The sequence below is a fragment of the Limulus polyphemus genome, unplaced genomic scaffold, assembly GCF_000517525.1.
Source record: "Limulus polyphemus unplaced genomic scaffold, Limulus_polyphemus-2.1.2 Scaffold72, whole genome shotgun sequence".
NCBI classification, from domain to species: Eukaryota; Metazoa; Arthropoda; class Merostomata; order Xiphosura; family Limulidae; genus Limulus; species Limulus polyphemus.
In genome coordinates, this window is record NW_013665682.1 from 321,557 (window position 1) to 344,573 (window position 23,017).

General features: G+C 33.2%; 1 protein-coding gene across 1 annotated transcript in view; it reads right to left on the minus strand.

The window, feature by feature from the left end:
* Positions 1-13,392: 13,392 nt before the first annotated feature.
* The window catches only part of LOC106466205 (ADP-ribosylation factor 1-like), a 20,911-nt gene continuing 11,286 nt past the window's right edge, over positions 13,393-23,017 (minus strand). The window contains exons 4-5 of the mRNA XM_013926454.2: positions 16,171-16,295; positions 13,393-14,256 (exon numbers count right to left, since the gene is read on the minus strand). Coding sequence (XP_013781908.1) covers positions 14,095-14,256; positions 16,171-16,295 — 287 coding nt within the window. The 3' untranslated portion in view covers positions 13,393-14,094. The remainder of the gene's footprint in view (positions 14,257-16,170; positions 16,296-23,017) is intronic.

Here is a 23,017-nt window from a genome sequence, read left to right on the forward strand (position 1 = left end):
AGATTCACGGTACTGTATCATTTGGCCTCATTGTGTTAAAAATTGTTGACAAAAATTTAATTTTTCCATGTATCTCAATGAGATACTACTTGAATACTAACTCTGATACTGACTTTTGGCCATTGAATTTGTCAGCCCCCCCCCCCCCTTTAAAGGATTAAATACAAAAATAAAAGAATATTTTGGACTGTTCAACCTTATTTAAAACCTTGACAATTTTCTAAATGCATCGTCTAAAGTTCAAAAGATTAAACGTACCATTCTACAATGTATTACAAGAAACTAGTCAAAGAATAAATGTAACAAACAATGTAAGGACAGTGAATTATCATACAAAATAGGTCGACCAATCTATACAAAAAACTGAAATAACACAATAAAATAGAAACAAAGAAAAATATACTAAACGTTTGTTTGCTTGAATTTTGTGCAAAGCTACACGAGGGCTATCTCCGTTAGCCGTCCCTAATTTAGCAGTGTAAGACAAGAGGGAAGGCAGCTAGTCATCACCGCTCACCGCCACCTCTTGGGCTATTCTTTTACCAACGAATAGTGAGATTGACGGTCACATTATAACGCCCCACAGCTGAATTGGCGAGCATGTTTGGTGGGACGGGGATATGAAGCCGCGACTCTCAGATTGAGAGTTGAGCGCCCTAACCACCTGGCTATGCCAGGCCTAATTAGTATTAAAAGGTTTACACAAGTTTGGTTTATCAGTTCTTAGTTTTGGTATTTGTCTAAAGCTAGTGCTATTGTCACGGTAATATGTTTGATCAACCGTGGTGTAGATGAAACATGCATACACATCATAAACTATAGTGGTGCCATGAAAGGTGCAATGTTCAGGTTGTTCTTCTAGTGGCCTAACACACACTTAAAACTAGTTCACAATTTTAATCCATGGAACACATTTTATTTAAAAAAAAAAAAGAAAAATAAAAGAAGTGACTTACCACTATGTGTTTTGTAGATGATTTTTTCAGATTATCTTGTTACTTTCCCAGGTTTTTACGTAGTGAAAGACAACAAAGATAATAGCGGGTTTTTGTTTTTGTTTGGTTGATATGGTTTACCGACACATAGTAGGATTGACCGTCACGTTATAACACCCCCACGGCTGAAAGGGCGAGCATGTTTGGTGTGACGGGGATTCGAACCCGCGACGCTCATATTGCGCCCTAACCACCTGGCCCGGTCTGATAATAGTAACCCAAGAGCTGGTATTCGATCGTTCTAAATTAGGGACGCCTAACACATATTGCCTTCATGTAGCTTTGCGTGAAATTCAACAAAAAATGAAACAGAAAAAATTTGTGACAGTCTTCTGTATGACAAATTAAATAATATATCAAACGTTACTTGTCTTATGTTTTAATGGTGAAATCAATGTTCAGAATAATGATACTATGATAAAAACAGGAGACTTTGAGATAAGTTGCAGAAAAAAAGAGAGATAGACAGATCCATTCTTATTTTGCTATAATATAGACGTTTAAGTCCTTCAGTACAGCTTCACTGGACTTTTGTTACTTTGGACTACTTAAGCACCCACTTAATTGTAGAAAACTAGTCGATTTATAGAAAGCTGTACAGGATGAACGAAAAAACATTAGCATGACTATTTTATGTAAAGAAGCCTGATCTCACATCGATATCACTTGAGGTTCATGTTTAAGAAACAAGGAAAAATAAAACATGATCGCTGGGGAAAATATAGTCTTTGGTACTAGTTTGTTGGACTTAATTATAATTTTCAAAAGGAGTAAATGACCTTATGTAGTCTGATTTACTTTATGCTTTATTTTATTCACAATAATGACAAAATTGTATATCGTTTGCTCTGTTTTGTGATGGAATAGAGGTGGATAAGGACTACAGCCTTTCGGGAACTCCTATTGTATCATCTCAAGTTCTAATAAGAAACTGATAGTGCCTACATCACGTTATTGATGGGCCGAAAATTAAGCGCAGTTTTGGTTTTTCAGGAGTTTTTACTCCGTTTTTAAATCACACGGCGCTATCGCTCGCATCTCTTAGTAATGTTTTAGAAAATACCTTTAAAATATTCCACAAACACTTTCTCTAAACTTCATAAAATAGACATCTCTTCAAAGAATCATTTTCATAAATGTAATTCTAGAATAGAAAGTAAAAAAAAAAGAACAATCTATATTACTTTTCGTTCATAAAGTAAGCAAATCTCTCTTTTGCACTTGGTGTTAAATTAATATTATGTTTCATAAACAAATTGGACGATGTATTTGTACTTATCGAGATGGCTTTAAATCTAATAAACAGTGGCTTTCAACTTACTTGGAAGTTATTTCCAAAGTAAATTCTTAGTAGGATAAGTTGACACTTCCTAACTACAAAACGTGATGTCAGACATATTAAGCGTAAACCTGGTTGATAGCAGTGACGTGCTTTACAGTTGATCAGCATTCTTATCATATTATCGTCGGAATAAAAGCAGTCTGTCTTTATGATGCAATATTTGTGTCAAGTCCTCCAGTGGGACAGAGGTACGTTTAAGAACTTACAACGCTAAAATCTGGAGTTCGATTCCCCGTGGTTGACACAGCAGATAGTTCAATGTGGCTTTGCTCAAAAACAAACCAATATTAAACTGTTTTCCTCCGATGGGACAGCGGCAAGTCTACGGACTTACAACGCTCAAATCCGGGGTTCGATTCCCCGTGGTGGACACAGCAAATAGTCCAATGTGGCTTTGTTCTAAAACAACCAAACAGATTTGTGTAAAATATCCATCTATGGTCAGTTTCATAAAATATGTATAAATTGACGACTGTGTTTTTGGTGATCACTTCATTTTTGTGAGTTGTTGATAAACCAGATTACATGCACGCTGGTGGAGACGAAACATTGTACTCAAATAAATCTGTTATTCCACATGTAGCAGTTGCAAAACTTCACATTATTCGTCAGTTAAGTGGATACCTCTTAAAACGCAAGTACTGAAAATGCTAACCAATAGGGTAGGCTCTGCCCTAATATTACGATAGATAGTTCATGACCTATATATTTTGGTATTGTATTTACCAGCATCAAATATGTTCTCAATCACAAATATAAAGAATAATATTTAATTAATAAATCTTGTAAAACAGGCTGATAAGAAGAAATGTGCTTATGGTACAATGGCGTAGATAGGCATGCGCACTAGTTTGTTTTTTCTGTGCTCATCGTATTTCCGGTGACTTTTCTCTAAAGTATCTCGTAATGAGAATCACAATCATTCCAGCGATAACTATACACTCATATCTTTGTAAGTATATCTCGCCCATTATAGTAGCCCCTAGAGTTTAGTTTATCCCATGACAAAGCCTGTGTCTCTTCTTGTTATCACAGTAATAAGGTCTATTCATACCTGGTAGCGTGCATTGATTGAACGTCTCGTCCTCTAACAAATTATCTTGCTCTGTTGGTGTGAATTGGATATGCTTACATGTTTACAAGCTATTATCTATTAACAGTGATATATGTGAAATATAAAGTACACAGATAAATCAAATTGGTGCGTGAATTGTTTGTTTATTACGTTTACTGCGCTTCATGCAGTCGTGTCCACAATGAGTCTCCGTTCGTTTTTCAAGTCTATTCCCAAAGGACTCAGTGGGGAAGAATGCAATGTTTGCAATGTTTTGGACTTCTCAAAAGCTGAACGGCCTTCAACAACATGCTTGCGTGAAGATGGTAAAGAACCACTCTCGAAGCAACGACGAATTGAATCTGGTTCTACTCCCTCCTGCAATCGGCAGGCCTCACCTCATCGATATTGGCAAACTAGATTTATCATCTTTGAAGCAATTATGTGGTGCACAACGGAAACAGATTTTAGATCATAGATTTGTTCCAGATAAGTCCTGGACCGCCATATTTCGTCAGGTAGTCAAGGCCAAGCGTCGGGTTCCACAAGATTTCTTCAATTCAGAAACATTCCAAATACTGCGATATAGTTACCGTGTAGATTGCGTTTTCTGTGTTCCTTGTGTCCTTTTTACAAAATTTGTTTGTGACTCGCCCCTCATCCGACGTCCACATATAACGTCCCGGGGCCATCAGAGAGCAGTATAGCATGCCAGTTTCTTCCTGGATGTCTGTCGTGGTAAGCAGGAGAAAGTCATGGTGTCACTGTTCAAGATGTACAGAGATAAAGTTTAAAAACCGCAGCATAATATCTGCCATCATCACAGTCCTTGTTCTATGTGGTTTGGCAGAACATTGTCATCCGTGGCCACGACGATGACCGTAGCAATTTCACAACTCTCTTCAAGTACCGAGCTGAGATATACTCTGCACTTCAGCAACACAGAAGAATGTTTCATACCTCAGTCCCCCTGTGCAGAAAGAGTTGTTAGATTTTGTGTGGCCAGCAAATTCAGAATGTTATTACTGCATCTTGTCGTCAAGCTGACTTTTTTACAATGATTGCAGAGAAAGTGCTGGCGTCAGCAATACAGACCAAGTGTATGTCTGTTTTGCACCTCCATCCAGTTTCCAATGCAGAGAAAACTTTTTACCTTTTGTCAGCACGCGAGAAACAACCGGTGAAGCCCTGACACACAATATCCTTAATCAGCTGCAAGGCTTCGACACTGATCTCAACAGAATGGTCGGCCAGGGATACGACGGCGCTGGTAATATGTCTGATCATATTTGTGGTGTACAGATGCGTATCAGAGAGATAAATTCTTCAGCCAGCTACGTCCACATTGTGGATGTCAACGCTGTCTTCAAGGGGTTTGACGCCACAAAACACCGTCGTCTTTGAATTAAATATTATGATTCTATGTATTTAAGTTTCGTTTATAATAAATGTATTTATATTTAAGTGTATATTACTTATAATAATATATTTTGAACCAAATCGTTGTTTTTGTTAATACCATTGACCAATCTCATGCGTATAGTCTTTAAATGTCTGGTCTGGCTAAGTCCCTGAGCTACATTTCTACAGTACTCAGGGAAAATCAGTGCATTCCAATAAATATAATATATGAAGATATTTTATAATAACTCAATATATAAGCAACTCAAAACGTCGCATTATTAACGAAGAGCACAATACACGAACAAATTATTCAAAATATTATTAAACATATCTTTTGGTTTGTTTGAACTTATCATCTATTTTTGGAATTCCTATTTAAACTGACAACAATAAAAAATATCAACTTGTTGAAATATACAATCTACTTTAATGTGTCTAATACGTCTCAAAATCAGAGATATTTAACAGCAATATTTCACACCTCAGATTTTTGAGCCGCAGTAGGCAAATTATGAATATAGAGAGAGAAAAACATATGAAGTTGATTTTTATAACAATTTTTAGGCCTACTGGCTTCCAATAGTTGCCAGTTTTCGGCGTTTAAGCCTAACTATTGAATGTGGTTATCGAGATGAAACGACGGTTTAATCTTTGTTACTGTATTCATATACTAAAAGACAGAATAAAAAGTACTTTCCTTAGTCCACATTTTTTACTCTATTTGATCTATTAGGAACACCAACACCAATTTCAACAGTCCAATCGCACATAAATACATCCATAGGCTACTTCAGTGGTATGTCTTTTTGTGGAATAACATAAATACTTGTTTCATTCTCCAGCTGTTTGATATATGCGACGACTGAATGGACAGATCGTGAAAACAATTTGTGTACACGTGGTTTGTGTTGCTTTTCTAGATCCTTATGTTAGGTACTGTTGTCTGGGGCACGTGTATGGCCTCTGACCTGTATGTCCGTGGACATACACCTGTTTCGAGACGCCACCACTTGTTTCAAGTCTCTTTCTGGATGATCCATATTCCTTTTTTTTCCAATGTTTGAAGTTAAGCAAAAAACAAAGCTACGCAATGGGCTATCTGTGCTCTGCTCACCACGGGTATGTATACCCGGTTTATAGCAGTACAAGTCTGCAGACGTACCGCTATGCCACTGGGGGCATATATTTAGGATCTAAATGTAGGAAAATTTTGCGTCGAAAAGGGCTGTTGCATACACTTCCTAAAATTTTCCTGTTTTCACTGACATCACACTACCTACATAACGCTGTACAATGTGAAAATGTAGTTCTGATACCGTCAGTTCCACCATGACCTTATTTCGGCTGATTAGCATATTTATAGTTACTTTAATAATATCGTACTCAAGCATCTGTATCATTTTCTGTGACTATGGATTTAGTAATTGCTCTTAGCATCATTTGAACAGAATCTGAACATTCAGAGCAAGAAATGTTGATGATAACTTCAATTGAAATAGAGCCACAAATCTGATGGAACGCTAGTGATTCAACTATTACTTGTTTCAGAAAACTGAAAAATAAAAAGCGATTAATTTATTATTTTGCCAGACTCAAGTTAGGTTTTAAGACAAGAAACACTAATTTGCTTTAAACCCTATATAATGGGAAAAGCAGATAATAGTGTATGGATATTGCATCAATTTAAAGTGTGCTTCCTTAAAATAAATAAATAAAGTTTGAAAGATTTTTTTAAATATGTTATTGACATGTAAGATATGAGATTTTGTGTGGGAAAGGTAGGGACTTGCCACCTCAAAATGAGTTTGATGAGATATATTGACCATTTTTTCCTGAGTCTAATTTCTTATACAAGCAAGTAAAGTGTAATGAAGTCAAATGATTACGATTAAACACTTGAAATATTTTCCGTAGAAATTCAAATAAAACTAATTTGAAGATTAACTCACAAAAGAAACTACTTAATATTACAACTGTCCAAGGTTATAGAAATCCACCCCCATCCGGAAGGGAGAAGGTATTGCAATCGGGTCCAACGTTTGTGCGCTTATCTCGAAAACTAATAGACCGATGTACACGAACATTCTACACAACATGGGAAGCCAGTATGGGGCAGTCCTACCCAAATTTGTTTCGAATCCAAATCCGTATCGCTTTGAAGCATTTTTTATAATGGGGAAATAGAGCATTTTGGGTTAATAACTATGTAAAGTGTGAACAGATTTGTACCAAATTTCACGGGCACATTAAGGTTGAGACTCCTCATCACACTACAAAAAATGATCCGGATCGTTGATCATTCTGGATCTTAGAAGGATTTCCTGAGTTTTCGAATGTGAGATTTGACGTTATTCAATATAAACGCATGCAATCTCGAAAAGTAGCGGCGGGACGAGTGTATGAATTATCTCTGATCATTTTGTTTTCACTGTGTCAGATTGAATCGGAAAAGTGGGATGAAAACAAAATATTTTTGCACATGTGCTCGAGAACAGTTTCGGTAAAACTACTGAGTTTTATACAAGATGCTGCAAACTGTATTTTGCATGTCTAATTATTACTTCTCTATTTAGATTCAAAAATAGCAAGAATAATTTTGGAATACCCTGTGTGTGCGCGTGTATATATATATATAAGAAAATCAATAACAATCACAAGCACTTGTTTCAGTGGAACTTTAGGCAGAGTAGATACCTAAGATTTGAGAACTTTTAATGGACTGCACCTACCAACTAAAAAAAGGAGAAGGCAACAGTATAACAGTCGAAATGTCGTCATCTTTTCATTGAATAGGTAGTTGCAGTCCATTAAAGTTCTCCAACCCACAATCACGAGCACTTGATTCATCACTCAGAAAAATTCACAAATAGAACAGAGAAAACTACAAATACAGCACAACTTAGAAAGAAAAGGCAAATTTAAATCAAAAGAGTACAGTTTCACATAATTTGAATATGAAAATATTGCAAACACAAGCTAAAATACTCTTATAACGTACCCACGGTGAATTCAAATTCGATGATGAGGAACCCACTTTGAGACTAATAATGGTTGGAGACAGCTTGAATGGGTAATGAAGAAAAACTTTAATACAAGTTTAACATAACAGCAAATATACAACGTTTCGACAAGGTTTTGTCATCATGATGACGATTTCATTTGGCTCAGAAATTACGGTTTAAAACGTTACTTTTCATTTTGGTACTCAAAGCATGTGTTTGGGATTGAACACAGCAGAACAGAATTTCTAAGCTTTTCAAGTTGTGCGATGTACTATTAAAGCTTCGTTTCTAACTACTCGACATTTGACTGCTAAGATCAATGCACTAAGTTACTGAGTTGCCTGGAATACATATTGTACAGGATTTCATCATGAAGACACTGATCGAATTACTCACCTTACCCTAACTGAAACAAAATGTTCATTCTGGAAAATATTACTGCGTCAGTTCGATAATGGCGACACATTACTTGCGTATACCATTACGAATCCTTGTGTACAGACCAAGTAATACAGTATACTTAGCTGGGATTTTTGGTTGAGGTAACCAATGCCATACTTCTGATACTATCAGTATGGTAAAGGCTTCCATATGATAGAACTTTTATGGTAAAATAAGGATGTTGATACCAGATGTAATTCAATACTGCAATAATACACCTACACAGTTAAATCCTGGCTAGAAAAGCTACATCGTAATTTCAATATCTTACTTACCATTCGAGTTAAGTCCAATCTTTCAAAATTAGGATGAAAGAATATTCTCCCTGGCAGTTACCATTTACAAAGCCCTTACAAGCTCTCACGAGGAATTAGCACTTGGCTAAAACAACCATTCGAGTTAAGTCCAATCTTTCAAAATTAGGATGAAAGAATATTCTCCCTGGCAAAGTGCTAAAACAACCATTCGAGTTAAGTCCAATCTTTCAAAATTAGGATGAAAGAATATTCTCCCTGGCAGTTACCATTTACAAAGCCCTTACAAGCTCTCACGAGGAATTAGCACTTGGCTAAAACAACCATTCGAGTTAAGTCCAATCTTTCAAAATTAGGATGAAAGAATATTCTCCCTGGCAGTTACCATTTACAAAGCCCTTACAAGCTCTCACGAGGAATTAGCACTTGGCTAAAACAACTCTGAAACTAGATTAAGGTTGAGTTGTTGACCTAGAATAGACTGGCTGATACAGCTGAAGTAGAAGGGAAGTCACGGCCAGTAAAAAAGCTTTGGAAATAGGGAATAAAATGTTTTGCCGGTTTTGGGTTCACGATTATCATACACACTTACCAAACATACAGTAAGTAGTTAAAGGCAGTTTGAGAAATTATATCCTGGAAATGGTCAATCATACTAAGGCTAAAGAATATCAAGATGTTTCTGACATTCCAGTCAGTTTGACATCTCAGTTGGCTGTTTTAAGACAGGTGGTGTTGTGTATAGGACAGACACGGGGAGTCTAGAAACAGAGGATTCGGTGAATGAGACCTTGCCAATTACATTCCGTGATTAAATGATGTAATAAGTATCTGTTGTTGGTCATATAATAAATTATCAAGTGTTTTTTGTTTGATTTGAATTTCTCGCAAAGCCAGCCGTCTTTAATTTAACATCAGTGAAAGACTAGAGGGGAAGGCAGCTAGTCATCACCGCCAACTCTTTTCCCGATAGAGGGATTGACCGTCACATTATAACGCCCCACGGCTGAACGGGCATGTTTGGTGGGACGGGGATTCGAACCTGCGAGTCAAGCGCCCTAACCACCTGGTCAATTATGAAGGGAGATGAGGCTTATACCGCTGTGACACTAACAACTAAACTAGAGCTAATGTGTTTATATACGAGTTTAACGCTCGTTTCAGGATATCAGCTAAGTATCCTGTACAACAACCAAAACACTTTGACAAACGCTTGTTTCCAAAACTACGTCAGTTCCTGAACATGGTGAAGATGAGAATCATTTCATAACATCGCCAGTCGCTCGCGATAGTCAAAAAGGAATGAAGAAGATACTATCGAAATTTGCCAATGACTACCGAAATTATTGTAACGATCTTTAATATTGCTTACAGCACGCGAAACAACAGGGCAATGCTCAATTAGTTTCTCGCCAACCCTAATAATGCTCATAATGGAGGCTCAATTATCAGCGCAACTTACACATTACTGTTCGCAGTGTATAGTCGCAACAGTTAACATTCAACAGTGCTTCACGTGGTCCCACCAAGATCATGACTGTGTTGTCTACAAGCTTGAGAAAGCAGGGCATCAAAATGAAATGTTATGGTAAATCCATACAAAATAGGCACAGATCTTTATCATTCATAAACTAGATAGCTTGTTCTGGTTGGATTTCTGCTCGTTACCTGATTCTGATGTAACCTGGTCCTTTACATTATAAAAATCAGCAATCATATGGTACTAAAACCTGGGCAAACGTCTTGAATTCCTGACTGAATCATTGCCAATTTCAAATTATCGTTAATAAACACAGTAATGGAATCCGATAGTATTGTGAAAAAAATGGAGTTTAATCGAAATGTTTTTATAACATAACGAAATAATTTTACAAATAAAATGATATTCGTATAATTACTTTTTCGTTATGATACCGAATTTAAATAATATAACTAATACTAGACTTGTTTACATATTCATTATTTTGCACTTACTCCACTTTTAATTTTCAAATTTGTATTTTCAATCTGAATATCTGTGCTAAACAGCAAGGTCCGAAACCCTAAGGTTCAGACATAGCCCATGCTAATTTGGAACTACTGGTTAGAAGGAATGAAGCTAGTCAGAATAAACAAGAGGGAATCCTCCATGGCCGCGGCACTTGAAATTCATTTAGTCAGGATTAGAGTAAATTAATCTACGAGACCCCCCCCCCTTTTAATAGCTATATTTTTGTGCGCTAGCAAAACCAAGCGTGGGGCGCATGTAAACGTCATTCGATTTTATTACTCATCAGGATCTCAATCGATAGGGTTTAACCTCCGGAGTACAAAGCTGTAATTATATCTCAAATCTGACAAGAGATGACGGAGCTATGAGGTAAAACTTTGTATTTGAAAAAAAAACAACAAAAAAAAAAACTCAAAGAGTCGTTCAATGAGCCGCTAAATACCCGCTCTGTCAGGCTTTCTAAAATGAATGCTAGGGTTTGTAACGCGCCCACAGCTGAAAACGCAGAACATATTAAAACCAGCATCACGTTTCGACTTTGAATCTATCCGATACACTAACCCATTTAATTCTCAATCCAAATAAATAAATTTAATACAATATCAACTGTCTTAAGTTAATAAAATACGTTCAAATTCTTAATAGCTTTGAGAAAATAGTTTAAATAATAACTGAGTAAAATAATATTCATACCTTCAAATTGTTACACATCCATCTGTGTACCTGTATGTTGCTATCAAAGAAGCACAAACGTTGAGCATATAATAGTAAGTTTTCTGTAATATACACAACGTATTTTGTTTCAAGGAAAACTGGGTACTAAATATAGTACCTCAGGTTCAGCTAATCTGATTACAGTGATCAAAGATTGTTTGAAGGTTAAGGTACATGTCCTTTGGTAAGTAAGAGTCAACTGTTTTACTTGTTTCTGTTTCATGTTTATATATATTTAATGTCTATAAATCACACGTTTCTTTATTTTATGGATATCTTGTAGCATAATTCTAACCAAGTTATTATATGCTAATAGATATTTATGTATGTACATTATTATGTATAGATATATATATATACATGTTGAAAAAATACGAAAACTAAAACAATATTATAATGCACCATAATCAACTAGTCACTTCCAATTTATACTTTATTAACTCTAAATGTATAAATGTTAGATCTCACATTTAACCTTACAATGTCAAGGCTAACCAAATTATAAATTCCATTACAATGTGCACATCCCTCATTCTGGCAACTACAGAAATTGTTACCTCATAATCGTACAAAGTGTACAAAAAAATACTATATATATATATGAGAAAAAAAGAAACAGAAAAAAAATTAACCTGTAGTACTGATACAAACATATCTCACCACATTAAATTCTCTCTCTCTCTCTCTCTTCAAACTAAGAAAGTAAAGATACACACATTAGTAGTCAAATCCTCCCTCTACCCTTTCACCAGCTGGTTATCCACTGAAACCCTTCATCAATTGGAAAGTATTTATTGCTGGTTTTTTTAAATCAAAGCAACTTAAGAAGTATATAACAACTCATATTTAAGTCTGTCAATGATTGATAAATATTTTAATATGCAAATTATACATACTTGTAAATATGTGTCTATATATATAGATGCTTCTATTTATAGAAATGCTAACTAAACAGCCTTAAACCTTACCAAGCAAGACTGACATGAAATGCAAGGTTTTACTTTGTTTGAGAAATTGAACAAAGCTATTTTAACTATCTGAGCTAGGCATCCCTAATTTTGAGTTGATACGACTAGAGGGAATGCAGCTAGTCAATATTATCCACCAAAAACTCTTGGGTTATTCTAATCAAAATATAATTTGACCATCACTGTTATATTACACCCATGATCCCAAAGTGGACAGCACAATTTCGAGGAAACAGGACTCACGGACACTTAGATCCACAGTCCTTTCTACCCACTAGGACAAGCTTGACCCAGAAATAAAGAAAACTTAAAGCCAAAAGAGAGCATTTAATATATTTTGAGCTTTTAACCAGCCTTGCATTTTTTAAATATATATTCTATAATAATAAATTATTAAAACACACCATTGCCTCAATATATTTAAATGTAACAATATTTCTTTGAGAATATTCATTTTAGAAGATTAACAAAATATCCCTCTCTCATGAAATTTTTAAGTGTATTGAAAAGAAATAAATCATTGCCAAAACAAAATAATGTAAAGAGAAGCAATATACTCACTACCTTTCCTTCACAATAATTGCAAGAAATTTCTTTAATTTCTACTATTTACATCATTAATGACCGATGTAATGATAGTTCGAAAATGTTACTTTTATATCTTGGTATAACACACTAATAATTTATTAACTGCAAGAAAATATAGCATAAATATGAACTTCATATTTTATACATGTATTGTAAACTTTAAAAACTAGCTCCAATTTAAAAAAAAAAATCCAGATTTTCTTCTTATGATAATCTCATATACTAAATATTGATTAAAAATCACTGTTCTACTAACTGATCAGATAAACGGAGCTTAGACATTTTTATGACAAAAACAAACCCTTTCCAAACACTTTTAAATTTTGTAGTTTGGAAGGTTTATATGATTTTACAGTTTGAATCATGACTGTTATTTAACTACTACATCATACTCTTAATATTAATAATTCTATTGATATGATACAAACTAAAAGTTACATGTATTCTTCTAGAATTTTTACATTAACCATAATAAAATAAGATTAGAAATTTACTTATTTTGTTGTAAACAACAAATGAGCAAAGGAAATAATTATTTAAATAAATAAATGATTAATTTTTTTCCTTTTTTTTCAATGGGAAGAAACTGTGACAAAAAGTGACCCAAAACCTGCAGTTCTAAAACAACACCATCACAACATACACAAGGACAAACGCTTTATTTATCAGAAACACAAGTTTTCAAGTACAGATTAGTGTTACACTGCCCCACATTTTGACTTGGTGGAATAACAACACCTCAATCAAACTTTTAGTTTCCTTGGCATCCTTCACTGGGAGGTTCTTTACCAAACATGTTCCATACGTTTATATTACGGGCTCTTGGCAATGAGATAATTTCTCGTAAATGAAAAGGGGTGAAAAATAAAAAAACAAGTACTGGTATTTAGTATTTACATAATTAATGTTTAATACTAGGCCTCCTCAAGATTCTGTACAGTTTTGTTCCTGGAACATAAAAGTTTAGATATTTTTGAACTCAGTTAAAGCAGTAAAAAAGAAAACAAGAGCTAAATATAATGAATGAAACTATAGAAGAAAATACAAAATTTTTTATAGTACAGGAACATACTTTATAAAATATAATTTCACATTTTTCTTATCAAAACATCACAAAGTCAACTAAAAGGGTAAATGGTGATAGAACTGACCATTAAACTTATGTTACTTCAAGAAAAAGTTAAAAAATGTGGCTGTTATCTGGCTGGAGCAGATTTGTTTAAATTATTTCTAATATGGATGAATCAAATAATACTATAGTAGAATATCCTGATGACAATGTCAAACAGTTGAAAAAATAAAATAAAATGTGTAACTAGATTAGAATAACAATTTAGATCCATCATTTCTGATTTCGCAACTGGCCTGATAGCCAGTCCAGGCCTTCATAGAGACCATCCCCACTGGTTGCACATGTGGCTTGGATGTACCAATTCCTATTTCTTAATGAATGAAGTCCAAGTTTATCCGTTATTTCTGCTGCATTCATAGCATTGGGCAAGTCCTGAAGAAAAATAACCATGATTAGTTATAGGAATTATATTGGTTTACCAAGTTCAACCCACCTAACAACCCATAAAAATACAATTTCTAAATAATACAAAGCAATGTTCACTATTTATTGTAATAATATTAAGATGAGTGTCTGGACTTTACAGCCCATTCTTCCATCACCAGTGATGATGTTCGTTGTGATAAATCCTTGGTTATGAACTGTTGTTAAGGCAGTGCAATGCTCATTGCAGGAGGCTTTTCCAAAATACATTGGGATTAATATTGTCCTCCTTCCTTTTTACATTCTTTCAAAATGTCCTCAAACCAAAACACAGAAGTCAATGAGAAATGTCTGTCAGTGATATAGTACGAGTTCCCACGTGTGTGTGAAAGTATAGCTTCCAGTCCATACATAGATGGTACTTCTTCAGAGTATTATGTTAATATACACATTAACCTCATAGTATGCACAGCTAGATATCTGTCTTTAGTCTAAGGATGTTTGTGTTACTATAAAAGCTAACCCACAACCACCATAAATCTAAATCCTTTGAAAAACAAACATTCAAAAGATGCATTTAACTTTTTATGTTGTATCACGTATAGAATGATACTAAATTACTTTGATTCTGTTGCAATGCTTACAAAGAAATATGTTTAATCCAATTTGATGGCATACTTCCATTTATCTTACACATATAAGCCATCTGTAAAACTTTCAACAGTTGTATGCCAATTGACTATGTGCTTTCAGATAATCTCAAGAACATGACATTTGTATTGCTTGTGTAAATATAAATTCAAGTGAATTTAAAGTTCTAGGGAAGATACAATTGTAAGTGCAACTGACTGCTGTGTTTTTAAGTTGCTTCCAGTGATAAACATTAACTTTCTTTACTACCACCAGAGTAAAACTTACAGTCTGTAGAATAACCTGTTTTTTGGTTGTTGATGGAATCATGCTTTACAGTTAACTATTACACTCAAACCTTCCAGACCCGGCAATCCCTTTTCCGACACCACCCATTTTCCAGCTAATTTTAAGAAAATGGACATATATTACCTTTACAGTAAAATGTTTTAACCATGCTTATGTCTTTTCTGTTCGATGTAAAATACTGTGTACAATACAATAAAGTAAATTCATGATGTTAGAAAAACATGTAGGTTCAAGAAGTCTTGACAGAAATGAATAAAGTACAATAGTGTCCAAGAAATGTAATATATTTCTCTCTTTTTTTTTTAGATGAGTCTGCAGCTTTTCAAGAAATAATACAATAAAAATACTGTACCATACCATACTTATTACTTTATTTTTTACCCTACAATAAAATACCTTTCTCTTGATGTAGAATACAGTGTACAGTACTAAGTACAATAAAATGCAGTATAGAAATGTAGTTTTCTTTCATTTTTTTTTCCTCCCCATTTATGTACAACTATAATACAATCACTCAAAATCTGGCAAACTCCAAGATCCGACAAGGCTCGGGTCCTAAGGTTGCCGGATTTGGGAGGTGCAACTGTACCAATATTCCTTTCTTTTAAATGCAAACATTTCATGACTGCATGCTTTCATAATGATATAATAGAACTTCACATAAGAAGGTTCTCTAAATCACACTTCCAAAAAGAGGTAAATTTTAGTCACAATCTGCACTTGGAAATATCCCCACTTATAATGAATTGCAGTGAAAGGGGTTATAGCCTAGGTAGCCAAAGACCACAAGGTTAGAAGCAGAAATTCAAATAAACTGTTACCATAGAAGAGAACAACCTTTATGATATATATCACAAGTGAGTCATTTTAGAATCAAATAAATGATGCTGGTTTGCTTGAAACACCTATTAAAACTTGCACATACAGCCTCTCAGTAGGCTTAATAATGCACAGTCTAGTCATTCATAATGATGACCTAAATACCTGTTTGTTTGCAAAGATCAATAGGACAGCATCCCTTAACTCATCTTCTCCTAGCATGCGCATGAGTTCTTCTCTTGCTTCACTTATTCTTTCTCTGTCGTTACTATCCACTACAAATATAAGCCCTAGGAAAAAACAAAACAAAAAACAACTTTAAGATAAAAATAAACTCTATGAGAAACTATAATATTCCAGTCTTTTACAATACCAGGAAAAATGAATTTCAAGATCAAAAGAGATTTTGAAAGACAATAGTTTAATGTTTTAGAATCAATGATGCTTTATAATACAGATAAACTACTTCAGATATCTTTTTGTCTGAAAGAATGAGTCACATTTTTTCACAATATCTATTGCTAAAAACAGAAGAATGTAAACATAGCCTAACCTCTGAAAGTTACATTTAATTTTATCTATGCAAAGATACACTTTTATGTCCAGTCAATAACAAACTTTACAAACACAAAGTTATTTAGTGCTTATTAGGACTACCACAACCAAATCATGCTTCAGAGTACAATTCTTAAAAGTACTTACGCTAAGATGGTAGTAACCAAATATCAGTCACTGTCGTGGTTAGTAGCCTATATGATCATCTGAGTCTTATTGTTAATTAGTTACTATATAAAAGAAGATAAACAATAAGACTAAGAAGAAAGTAAATAACAGACATACAACCATTATCCTTTATGTCAAAAGTCATTGTGAAAACAGAAAGGACAGCTAAACATCATAAAGTCAAAACAGCATTAAAAAGTCACAACACAACAGGATTGCAGTAAGCATACACCAAACCAAATAAAGACCCAATGAAGAGCAAACACATAACTTACAAAATCCCTTGTGAATGTGGACTTCAATACACAGAAGAAAACCGTGAAATTTAGAAGCATAATAGAAATATAAATCTTTAATAGAAATTATCTGCAGTATCCCATTATACCAAGGAAGACAACAAGAGAATATAAAATGTTATATTATTGAAATATTACCCAATGAGAAAAGAAAGTTAAGAGAAGCATTCTACATCCATCTAACTGATAAGGCACCCAATAAACTTTACATACGAGTCAGCAAAACATAAATACTCTCTTGAACACAATATAATAGTTAATTTCTATAGTGTCTTGACTTCTGTTTTACTTCCCCTTTGGTCAGGAATGTTGGGAGCCAGCACGAGCCGGGGGCAAACATCCTCGCCGGGCTCCCTTTCTCTCACTCTCTCTCTTAACATTTTCAAGAATTTATTAAAAAGAAGATCATAAATTAGGACAGCAACGAGCTCATAAACCACACAAAATCATAGCAGCAGCCATTTTTACCTTACAGTATAAGCATAAAAATGCTAATAAAGTAACAAATACATATTAATTATCACTCAAATTATTATTTCAGTCGTTCTTAATGTATCAAGCATCTATATGCAAAGAAAAGCTATGGTTTTTAGCATTAAATGAAGATATAGCCTAAAGATGCTTTGTGAGCTTTACGGCATAACCAAGTTCCATTCACCTGGGCCCCTGGGCAGTTGCCCCCCCTGTTGGCAGGCCTGCCTCTGGTGAAAAAATAAAATAAATCCTTAACACACACACACACACACATACATACATACATACATACATACATATATACACACAAATAGTTTATTTAAGTCCTAAAGATAAACCCCAAAATGAGTGGATATCACACCAGCCTTTCTGACAAGCAGACCCACAATGGAATCCTAATATACAGTTCTTTTCAGGACTTCCTTAAAGATGTCAGTAGAAACAGCAACAAAATATAGGATATAAAGTAATTAATAATTAGTATGTAGTAGTAATAATATTAAAAATAATTTCAGTATCTAAAAATTAGATTTATGTGATTATATAGGCTACTGACTATAATGATCAAATACTTACAAGTGGAAACTAGTAGAGTTATGACATTTTTGCTAACTTTGATATAGTTATTTGTCATCACAAAAAAAAAAAGGATTGCAAAAATACAATGACAAATTACAATTTACTTTTGTCTCTCAACATTAGTGAGAATTATGAAGTACCTGGTTTATTAATCCACAACCAGTTTTAAGAACATGTAGCATGCTTACAAAAAAAGTAGGGATAACATTGTGTAAAGTTTTAAGAAAGGAAGACTTTACAACAAGGCAAATAATAGAACTAGTTGTCTGTTTATGGCTTCCTCAAAACACAGTTCTTAAGCCACACATACATTATACTTATTTTGTGACAACCTACTTTATGTTTTTTTGCCCCTGCAACATAACTACAAGTACAAGCATCATATTATTCAAAATTAACTTCCACATAACGTTTTAAAAACCCTGAAAATTTTTTACTTAAGTGGCAAAGGCTAGAACTAAAAAAAAAAAATAAGTCATTGAAGGTAAAGCAGATTATGATTCTATATTTTCACAGTTAACTTTCTTTGTGGTCTAAATGTTTGTATAAATTATCATAAATGTTTTACCTTGTTAAGTAGAGTGAGAAAAGGGAGCATAAAATATTTCCTTCAGTTTTCTTGTTAGGAAAAATGAGCCCTATAATATATCATTATGCACTTTCATTTTGTTCTAGTTATTTAGGCTGATATTATCAATTACAGGATATTGGTACAAATTTTCATCACTGTCATTGTATGTCCTTTGGATCAAAATAACGCATAAAAAAATGTAAAGAAACTTGGAAAATATGTAACAACATCCTTTTCCACGTAACAAGTGAACAAATGACTAATTTTTGCTTACATTTAGTTAAATGTAAAAAACAAAAAACTTACTAATAAGTACATTTAATAAAAGTTAGAGACTTTTTTAAGACTTACATTTCAAATTTAATTAAACAACTATTATCAGTGTATGTCAAACTTGGCATCAAACACAGATTATAATTCAAATTGTAATATATGTTTTAATTTCTTAATTTCAAAAGTAAATATTTAAATAAGTTCTCAACCTTCACTTCTATGTATCTCATGATGATTCTTCATTCTGATTTGTCTGTTTTTAAATCTTTCTACCCTTGTATGATCTTCTAAGTGTGCCACCAATTAGACATTTGTACTATAGATATCGGTAAGCTATAATGTACATTCATAAGCGTCTTGCCTTACTGAAATATAAACTAGTAAGTCAAACCCACATGTAATGCCCCTTCTATCTCATCCTATCTTCCAAAAAAATGTCAATAATTTTCTGATATTTACAATTGGATTATTTATGGCCAATAGGAATAGAAATTTGTTCTTTATTAAGTTCATTAGAAGGATAACTTTTTTTAGGTACAGGTTAGGAAATATTTAGACTCAGTTTCATTGTGTCTTCGTGATGTTCAACTCAACAAGCTAATAAACCTATACATAGATTACTTACAAAGCCAGTTAACTCAGTAGTTTTAGGACATTCTATTTTTTCTGTTTGAAAATTGCAATTTGAAACACAAACTACTATTTTGAATCTACACCATTACAAAAAAGTAAGCCAACAGTACTTTATCTGTCAATAGCAGAAATCCAGAGTAGAAACATAAGTACTAGATTTGTTAATTTTTATGTATATTTTTTTATTTACTGTTATAGAAGGAACCAAAATGCAAAAATTAGAAACATATTAGGTTAGACATGAAAACTTAAATGAAGAAAAAAATTAAATGAAATTTTTCATGGCACTCAATATTCTACGTAACGTGCTATTCCATGTCAAAATATGTGACTGATGGCTGTGATAAATGGCTTTCAGCATATTCTGAGACTATTCAACTATAAAGTAATAAAACTAAATGAGCCCAGGTGTGACAAATGTACAAGCTTTGGGTATAAGAACAAATATGTAAATGTTCGTTACAAAATGTAGTCATTCTAGAAAGAAAAGAAAAAAAAAGTAATTTAGATTCAGTATTTTTTCAACTTTCTTTTTACCATACATTACTGCTTTTGCTATTGGTGTTAGGGTAAAGAAAATAACAGTTAAAATACATCTTTGCTTGAAAATTTTTTTGATATTCATTTATGAGGTTCTGAAGGTTTGTAAATGAAATATGAAAAATACAAGATGATAAAGTACTTTTATTCTTAACATGAACATTGTCTTGTACTCAGACTGATTCAGTAATTTCACAGGCAAATCTTTAGTCAAAATAAAATACATAAATTGAAAAATCTATTTTTTTTGTGTTCAACAGATTTATAATGTTTGCTAAACTCCTGCCAAGTTTTATGGAGAAACACTTAGTATATTCACAGTTATAGTATGTATAACTTCACAGTTACAAGGTTGGTCAAAATGACCAGCCTATAGTGCTTGAAGAGTTGTAATCCATTAATAATCGTTTTTTGAGCTACTAACCAGACCCACAATTACACTGATTAATTGCACATAGGCTAATCATTTAACTGAAATTACAATTAAATTGATTGTCACAAAAATAATCAACTAACCAAAATTAGTGTTTCCAATTGTTACTGTTCTTGATTATTCCAATGATGTACTAATCAAAGTTACAATTAAATTGACTGTCACAAAATAAATCAACTAATCAAAAGTAGGATTCCCAATTATTACAACTATCCAAGTAAGCAAAATATTGCTTTATGCCTGTTTGCTGTTAAGCACAAAGCTTTCAAATGGGCCAGTACTCTGTACAATTTTAGTTTTACACGCTGTTTACTTCAAAGTTTGTTGAGCTTTGGTGACTTTGGGAAAAGAAAGGCGTGTGCTTTGATTCTCATCGCCACCAAAATTACTCACCCTGTCTTTGTCATAACAAACAATTCTGCAATAAAGCTTTTAACAACATGTCTTTGTGCCTTTGAAACTATGTAGCAAAAACTGTAACATTATAACAACAAATGTTCCATTCAGTAAACAAACACTGCTCATGCAGAAGGGATTTATCTCTTTTCTTTATTTTTTAAAACTTTTAGATTTAATAAAAGATGATAATTACCATTAACAAGCATGTAAAATATCAAACCAAAAACATGCAGTAAAATAATCAAAAGCACTGGTTTTGTGCCTAGGCCCATTGTCAGGAAACTTTGATTTTTTTAGTAGAAATATATATAGTAATGTAAGTTAAATAAATGGTTGTGTTGGGCTAAAGATTTTTCTAGAGTATGTGTTTGTGACTTGTTGGTAATAAATTAAAAAATTAATGAACAGTGCGCTCTCCACTTGTTTTAAAAATTAATATATATATATATATATTCGAACTAGTTAAATATATGTACAAAAATTCCTTATAATATGGAGATCATAGTTGTATCTTTTTCTTGTCAAAAGTCCACTTAGGCCTATTCATTTGCTTTAGAATTCAGTTGATAATCCGAACTATTTCTATCGCAAAACTATCCATGTATAGTTCACTTACATTGTCGTTGAGTTACCATTGTCGAATCGTCTGCCATTTATTAAAGTCTACAGAGGCTGGTTCAATTATTTTAGAGCACCCAATGATGAGACAACTTATTCCCCTTATCTCTTACGAAATTGTTAGTCTCACTCTAGCATACCAGCCTTTAGGCCTTTCACTCCTACGATGATTAACGTTACGTTTAACTTTTCTCTGACCGAACTTCTACTTTCCATGACTTTACTCTTTTCTGCTATTTATATGTCTATCACTTAGGCTTTTTAGAAATATCTATATCCTCAACATCAATGGATTACACACGACATTTGATAGCATCAACATCAATGAAGTATAAACGCAAAGTACAATTCTAACAAAGTTACATAACCAATAATTCCAAATTTACTACATGTATCTACACAAATTGTGGCAAGTTTTTAGTTAAATGTACATGTCTGTTAGGCACACAAAAAAAAATGTGTTACAAACATATCCGTGTCCAAGATAGTTCTGTGATTTGCCAACACAAATTTGACTTGTACTCTGACAAATCTGGGTGCAAGGTGATGCTCATGAAAAGAATAAAAATATTTTTTTGTCCAGTTATCATATTGTATTTGAATAACCTCAAGAATCTCCAAAATGAACATTTATAATTTTTCCAGTATCCCTGTATATTGTGTCTGGTATTTACTCTTCTCTACCACAAAGTGTCACTAATCATCAATGAAGTGTAAAACAAATAGATAACTCTCTAACATCAAATATGTAAAACTATGTTGAATGACACACTGTAAAAGATTATGGCATGTGCACTTGACCCCATCTATGCACATAGGGTTAAACTGAATTTCTAACATTCTGTAATTTTACAATTCTCCTTACAGAAAACAATGTAATATAATACATCATTTGATAGATGAAAACTGGCTTTCTAATGGTTATAAATAATGTAGTATTGAATAGCAGAAAGAACTATTGGCAATTTCGGAAAGAGAGATTGTGACACTGATTGTCTATTTCATGATTCTGTAACCAAATAAGATTGAAGGCTATGAAAATTATGCTATATACATCTTAATTTTATGTGATAGTAAAGTTTCCTGCTATATTCAAAAATTTGTTTCTTTTGCAAAGTAATAGATACTTAAAAACTTATTTCATTATTAACTCTCTCAACACAGGCTCTGTCAATTTGACCAACCACGTGACCTCTTTTTATTCGTTTAAAGTCTTTATAGATTTAATACTTCTTACTTTCAATATAGTGTGTATATCTTCACAAAGTTTGGCAGTCTTTCAGTTAATATTATAAATCTTTCACATACAAAAAATCATATTGTTATTGAAGTAAATATTTGTTCATTAATATATTGAGTTTTTTTTTTTTGAATAGTCGTGCACATAGTAATTTTCATGTAAAAATTGAAAATACTTTTCCTCATATAAAAATTCTCAAATTTCCTTTGTGTAATCCCTAAAACCTCCTAAAT